This window comes from Arachis ipaensis, chromosome B01, assembly GCF_000816755.2.
Source record: "Arachis ipaensis cultivar K30076 chromosome B01, Araip1.1, whole genome shotgun sequence".
Classification (NCBI taxonomy): Eukaryota; Viridiplantae; Streptophyta; class Magnoliopsida; order Fabales; family Fabaceae; genus Arachis; species Arachis ipaensis.
Genome location: NC_029785.2, coordinates 129343843 through 129351252, shown reverse-complemented (window position 1 = coordinate 129351252; position 7410 = coordinate 129343843). Strand labels below are relative to the sequence as shown.

Genomic DNA, 7410 nt, shown 5'->3' with positions numbered 1-7410 from the left:
ATGTGTGGCATGTGTGGCATTGATTTTGTTATAGGAGTGGAAAAGTTCGTGACAGATATGAACGAACACCGTGTGGTGGTAACAGGTCGCATTGATCCAAATAAAGTTTTGAAGAAGATAAAGAAAAAGAGTGGCAAGAAAGTGGAGATTGTGGAAAACAAGGATGAGGATTCAAATGATGGATTCAATAATGAACGTGATAGCATTGTTTTGGTGCCACCTTGTTATGTGTTTGAAAAATATTGCTGCATTAGCACTGAAACTTTGATGATGTTCAATGATGAAAACCCTCATGCATGTGCACTAATGTAGAGATAGAATTAATTAGTCTCTTCATACATAGGAAAGGAAAACTACTTTTATTATTCCTTATTCTTTTGATTTTTTACTTGTAAATAGATTCTACCCTTTTCTAAAACAAATTTTAAGTGTCATGATATAGCCAATTAATGGCAATAGTTACATACAGCCCCACAAAAATAATATGTATGTAGATAATGTTTTTTTTTTAGTTTAATTTTAATGCACTAACTGTGTAAAATAGTTTACATAGTTACGTAATTATATCTATTCTTTTAAACAACCATTGTAAAAAATAATTATTTTTAATGATATGATATTATGTAATTAAATGCGTATAAAATTAATAAATTACTGTATATTGCATCAAAATTAATTTTTTTTTCGAACATTTTGCTTGCTATATTTGGAAAGTGACAGTTGTCGATTATTCTTTTGGTTATATTATATATTGTTTGTTAGATTATTCTATTAATTAGTTGATAGAGTGAGAACTTTGAATTGTTGTGGCTGTGGTATTGCTAATTAATAACCAATTGAAGATAAGGTTCATGGTGTCATGTACGCTGAATTATAGAAAATGTCATCCTGTTCTCCATTCAGAAACCCACCGATTTAAGCAATTAATGCATTTGATATTACAATTTCCTAATAGATAAGTTTTGAAAGGAGGATGACATCTTCATTTGTTTGTTTATTTATATTTATTTGTTAATGTGGTGTCTACTTTCTTCTAATTGTTGGAATTTAATTTACGTATGCAGAGAGCACTAATTGGCGTGTGGCTTGTACCAACTTGAATGGGTAGAATAGCACCAAAGTCAGCAATATGAAAGTGGTTGTGCCTCCGCATATTCATATTCATAGTGCGTCTTGGAAATAACAGAGTTAGTTCCATGCTATGTTCTGGCTTCTGCGTGGCTCTTCTTATCGTCTCATACGTATGCCTTTACTTGTCAACTAGAAAGTGCAAACAAACAAGAGTAAAGTCATAAATAAGCATGTTCAACTATCATATAGAAAACTTTATTGGTATTTTTTTTAAAAAAAAATTAATCTATTCCAAATATAAATCTTTTAAGAATTTATTTATCACTTTCTTAACAAAACAAATTCTGAATTAAAGAACTATATATATTTAAGAGTTTAATTTTGATGCAGTATAAAGCATTTTATATAATTTGTGTAATTACATTTATTTTTTTAGATGATCGGTCAATATAAAAGATAATTTATATATGTGATTATATATAATTAGATGTATCTATAAAACTACTTTATATTGATTGACTGTGCATTAAAATTAAATTCTATAATTAATTTGTAAATTGTTTTATACGGTATTTTAATCAAATTTATATGTTCTAGATAATCTTTTAAATAATGTGTTTGAAATTAGTAATTTTTATTGTTATAGAAATTATGTAGAGTTTTTTTACACTATCATAAATAGAACCTCATAAAAATAATCGGAATTGTCTTTTCATAACAGTTAAAGTTTAAATATTGATATGTGACGTAGTAGGTTCAATCGAAAAATAAATCAAAATGAAGGGCAAAAATAAATAATTGATAATTATTCATAAAAAATAAATCAAATATTTTTTCTATTGAACTCATTATATAACATGTCAATATTTAAACTTAATCTTTGTATAAAGAAAATTTTAAGGTGGAAACTCATGTGCAGTTATCAAGTTGATAGTAAAAAATCGTTACATATTTTGACATATTTGACTAAATTACTATCAAATGATCTTCGACTATCAATTTTATATAAAAACAACGCATATCTATTTATAATATATAAAAACTGATACCAACTTTCTCCACAATCAATTTAAGCCATATTTTCTTTGCTAACGATGCCACATCAGCAATTCTAATGATTTGGCAAAAGATTAAAATCAACCAATCACTATTTAGTAAAATATTTTTAAAAAATTAAAACAAAAAACTTTTATCTATTATTATTCAATTAAAATATCAAGTATTAATTAAATGTAATAAATATACATTAAAAGTGTCATAATAATGATAATTATAAAAAATTTCAGTTATAAATATTCAAATTCTATAACTTATACATATTAAGACTCTTACTACTCTTTATTTCTTAATCTCTTATATTAATTGTCAAAGTAGGAAAATTAGAATTTCAAGGGTTAATGAATGCAAAACACATTACTGTAAAGAATGGTAGAAAATTAAAAAAATATTTTAAGTAAAGATTAAAAAATATCAATTTATGTCCCAAACATCTAAAGAATGAAAATAACATTAATATATGCAAACATATAAATAGAATGCAAACAAATAAAAAAATTAAAAAACATTTTTTTATAAACAAATTATTATATAAAATAAAATATAATTGATGATAAGACATAGTATTTATATGACATGGTTGTTAAAATAATAAATAAAAATGACATTACTTCATCGTAAAAATATGATTTTTTTAAACTAATATGTATATATATATGGTATCATATACCATTTGAGCTATAACTCATTGACAAAAAAATTCTCTTATTTTAACATATTTAACTAAATTATTATCAAATGATCTTCAACTATCAATTTTATATAAAAATAACTATACCTGAACTTCTACTAAATTTTAAATATCTTCATTTTAATTTCCACCTATTCCATATGTGGCTAAAACACAAATTGGACCAAGATTGATGTGTGACCAAAATTTTATACAATTTGAAAAGTACAGTTAAATACAAAGTAAAAATTAGGCAATGAATTATTAGTAATTGATGTTTTTAACATGATCAGGTAAGTGATAGATAGAGGAGTCTCAAATAGATAGAGGAGTCTCAAATTTGCAAAACGGGAAAGATAAGAATGAGAGAGATCAAGCAAAAAATGCCATGTAAAATGCTATTTTGTAGATTCTCTCAATTTTGGATCGAGTTTGTAACGATCTAAAAAAACTATTTTAAATTTGGCCATTTCATGAACCAACTTCCTCAGCATTGAAAAATTGACATTATTTCTTCCTTGCAAGTTGTAACCAGCTGATACTACTATTTGATAAACTACATTGTTACTAACATTTACATAATTCACATTCTAATATTACCTTGTTTGTGTTACACAAGGTGATTTATATTGTTAACATGTGTATATTGTGGGGAGTGAAAATTTAACCCCTCTTGATATTCTCTTTTTATGACATAACCTCTAGTGCCTCCCGTGTTTGTCCAAGTATGTTGAACACAGTTGCTGCTATCTGAGTTGGAGCAAGGCCAGCTTCAGACAATTGATCAGCAGGCGATCCGTGGTCAATATAACGATCCGGAAGAACCATTGGCCTCCACTGCACAGTTGTTAGGCAAAAAACATGCATGAGTTATCCGCGATTTATAATATCTTTAAAGATGCATATAAAAAGTGCTTTAGTTCTAATTTAAGTTGACAAGTCTTGTTTGGATTTTTACCTTCAATTTTCCATCTAGAAGACCATCAAGGGCCATGAACTGAACAACATGAGACCCGAATCCTCCAATCGATCCTTCTTCGACAGTGATCAAAACTTCGTGTGATTTTGCAACACAAACATTAGGCAATTCCTCATAATCATCATGAAGTTATATATGTGGCCATTCTAAATTTCTAATATACCTCAAGAGGAATTCCCTTATTCCCTAGTGGTAGTTCAACACCAATGCCGTTTCCCCTTGGGTATCGGAAACAACTAGGGCGATCATCAATGGCTGCTGCAGTGGCAACCATGTGGAAAAGCTCTGCTTCATCAGAAGGAGCCATCACCACCATGTTAGGAAGACATGCCATAAAAGTGACATCAAAAGAACCACAATGTGTAGGGCCATCTGCACCAACTAATCCAGCTCTATCCATTGCAAATCTTACAGGAAGCTTCTGCAAGTCGACATCATGCACTACCTGTGTCACAGAACATGTCCTTTGAGTACTGATTACATAAACTAATCATGTATTGACCAATAAAGAATCACAGTACAATCATTATCATAAAAGCATAGACAAATTGTAAAACAGTAATGAATGTAGCGAGTGAGTTATTATTCTTACTTGGTCATAAGCCCTCTGCATGAATGATGAGTAAATTGCACAGAAAGGCTTGAGACCTTCACAAGCTAGACCTGCAGCAAATGTAACAGCATGCTGTTCTGCTATCCCCACATCAAAGCATCTTGTTGGGAATCGACGAAGGAAGAGATTCATGCCAGTGCCACCTCCCATTGCAGCATGGATTGCAACGATGTCTTTGTCGGCTTCTGCTTCTGCAATCAAAGCCTCTGCAAAGTATGTTGTGTAAGACTGGGTGCTAGCATTAGCCTTGAATTGCTTTCCAGTCTTTGGATCAAACTTAGCAACTCCTGCAAAATCAAATAGGATCACACCATGGCAAGGAAAATAGCAAGCCAAGTACTAAACTAAAAGATTTTACTTTAGTTCATTGATTATGCTTGTTAATTCCCAGGCACAGTGTTTCAAAGTGATAGCTCCAGAATGAATATACATAATATATGTGGTGCAGTCTAGGGTTGAATTACCAAAATTTGATTAATTTTATAGATCATTAATGGAACTCAAGAAATTTGAAAGGCCTCTTTTACCATGGTACTTGTCTGCTGCTTTTTCTGCATATGGGTATCCTCGGCCTTTCTCAGTGACAACATGGATCAGAACAGGACCAGTGGTTTTAGTACTTTTAACTTCATTGAGAATGGAGATAAGATCATCTATGTTATGACCATCAACAGGGCCAATGTAGTAGAGTCCAAGCTCTTCAAAAAGTGTTGATCCGGAACCACCAATCATGCCACGAGCATATTCATCAACTTTTGCAGCCAATTCATGCATAGGGCCTCCAATGCTTTTAGTAACACCCTGCAAAGATATCATTCCATATATTATCAGTTTCCATAATAATTTGTGGCAGCACAAGTTCCTTACTGATAAACTCATGTAATGTATTACTCACCTTGGCAACCTCTCTCAATTCTCTAAGAGGCCTGTTTGACTGTAACCTACTGAGAGCACTGCTCAAAGCTCCTACTGGTGGTATCGGTCCATCGAGTGTAGCAGTAGGTAAAGAGACCTGTTTGTTGTCGTTTAGAATAACAATCATGTCAGAATCGAGATATCCGGCATTGTTCATGGCTTCATAAGCTTGCCCTGCTGTCATGGCACCATCACCAATAACGGCAACTACATTATTCTTTCTTCCCTTAAGATCTCTCCCAACAGCCATTCCTGTTTGTCCAACAAATTATTGAAAGTTAAAGCCAAATCACAATCCAATATTCTAATTTATAAACCATCTTTTTGTCAAAACTATGGCTTGAAACATGCTGTGTTCAGTTAGACAATAGATGGAAGAATTACCAAGTCCAGCTGAAATAGTTGTTGAGCTGTGACCAGTGCCAAAACTATCATATTCACTTTCGGAGCGTTTTGTAAATCCAGATAATCCATTTGTCTGCCTCATGGTATGCATCTTATCCCTCCGACCGGTGAGTATTTTATGTGGGTAAGACTGCGGATTCCATACAAGATTGTCCAATTCAGAACAACCCGTCACCCAAAACAAACATGCAAAACACAAAAGAGATTGATAAACCAACCTGGTGACCAACATCCCACAATATCTTGTCTTGAGGGGCATTGAAGACATAGTGGAGCGCAACAGTGAGTTCGACAACACCTAGACTTGATCCTAGATGACCCCCAGTTTTTGAAACACTGAAAATTACATCAGAACGTAGCTCATCGGCGAGTTGCTTGAGCTCCTGCATAATCAATATTAAGGTTATAAACAAGATTTTGACATGACTACGATTTTCTGTTTTTGGCTACAAAACAAGGAGCATATGCTACATGCTTTCTACAAGCATACCTTGGTAGAGAGGTTTTTCATATGAATTGGATAGTTTATGGTGTCCAACAGCGGAGTTGGCGGTCTTTGAGCATAATACTCTCCCCTCTCTGATAGGGATGCATATACCCCACTTGATTTTTTCTTCACCTATTCATTTATATCCATTCAGATTTCAGAAACGCTTTAAGATACCCATTTCTATCATCAGCAAGTGCCATCTAAATTTTGAGACTTCAAAATAAACATGTGAAATTGGGCAAACAAAAGAAGGCAAATAAGCTAGTATTGAACTAAAGCTAGAATCTTTGCAGCCAAAGCACTAATGGGTATTCCTTCATACATGCAATGAGAGTAGATTGTAGTGAGTTATCTGAGAATGAAGTATGAATCATTTGTTAACCTGGTTGAACCTGTGCTGCGATTGATTAAGCAGATCCAGACCCCATTGAGAGTGAGAAGCAAGAGAACTTGATCTCCGAGGATCAGAAGCAGTTGCAGTTGCAGGGCTCACAAATGTAGAATATGAGAATGCACAGAGATCCATGAAGTTGTAGGTAGAAAACAGAAGAAACTCAGAGAGATATACCAAGAAAATGGAGAGAAAGTACAAGAAGGAGAGACCCTTTTATAGCAGAGAAAGAGATAGTGTTTGTGAGTAAATGGTAAGTGTCAATCAGATGGCACTAACACCAACAGTAACAACAGATTGTGAGTGATGGTGGTGATGGTGGATGGATGATGGCATTGAATACAACAATGCTGATAGTAATAGTAACTTGTAATATAATAATATAAGAAAGTGTGTGGTTGAGAATTGATAGAGAGAGAAAGAGAGAAGGAGGGAAGTGTTTTGAAGTACAAAGTGGAAGGTGGAAGGGATTCTAACAAGACAGGTTCATTCATTTCATGAAAGGGTGTTGTGTTTTGGTCAAGAAAAGAAGGATGCCATTGGGCCACGTAAGAGGAAATCACGAACGGATAGATTCTTTCAGATAAATGTAAGCTATGCTATGCTGCTGGACGGACTTGTTTTTTGTTCTTTTTCATCGATAATAACCGAAAGTGAAACTCAATGCAAAGAATGAAAGAAAGTTGCTGGACACAAAGTAGGATTCAAACTCACAATACTTATATAAGTAGATAAGCGAATTGACCACTCCACTAATTCAAATTGGTTAATATGTGCATTGCTTCTTCTAACCTTTGATCATTTTTATATATTTGTGTAT

The 7410-nt window shown here is 32.8% G+C and overlaps 2 protein-coding genes across 2 annotated transcripts in view; one reads left to right on the top strand and one right to left on the bottom strand.

The window, feature by feature from the left end:
* The window catches only part of LOC110263164 (heavy metal-associated isoprenylated plant protein 19), a 1756-nt gene extending 1196 nt beyond the window's left edge, over positions 1-560 (top strand). The window contains exon 2 of the mRNA XM_021104021.1: positions 35-560. Within this exon, the coding sequence (XP_020959680.1) occupies positions 35-312 (278 nt within the window). The 3' untranslated portion in view covers positions 313-560. The remainder of the gene's footprint in view (positions 1-34) is intronic.
* On the bottom strand, positions 3914-7058 carry LOC107638192 (probable 1-deoxy-D-xylulose-5-phosphate synthase, chloroplastic). Its single transcript, XM_016341363.2, has 8 exons — positions 6582-7058; positions 6200-6328; positions 5928-6092; positions 5689-5839; positions 5285-5556; positions 4917-5190; positions 4369-4676; positions 3914-4221 (listed from the first exon to the last, which is right to left on the bottom strand). The coding sequence occupies exons 1-8, from the start codon at positions 6723-6725 to the stop codon at positions 3931-3933; spliced, it is 1734 nt and encodes a 577-aa protein (XP_016196849.1). The 5' UTR covers positions 6726-7058; the 3' UTR covers positions 3914-3930.

Excerpts from the sequence above, each read along its gene's own strand:
- LOC107638192 (XM_016341363.2), bottom strand. The coding sequence starts at position 6,725 with ATGGATCTCTGTGCATTCTCATATTCTACATTTGTGAGCCCTGCAACT. Across the intron at positions 5,557-5,688 it reads AACTATTTCAGCTGGACTTG|GAATGGCTGTTGGGAGAGAT; the intron begins GTAATTCTTCCA and ends TTGGACAAACAG. Across the intron at positions 5,191-5,284 it reads AATTGAGAGAGGTTGCCAAG|GGTGTTACTAAAAGCATTGG; the intron begins GTGAGTAATACA and ends ATATCTTTGCAG.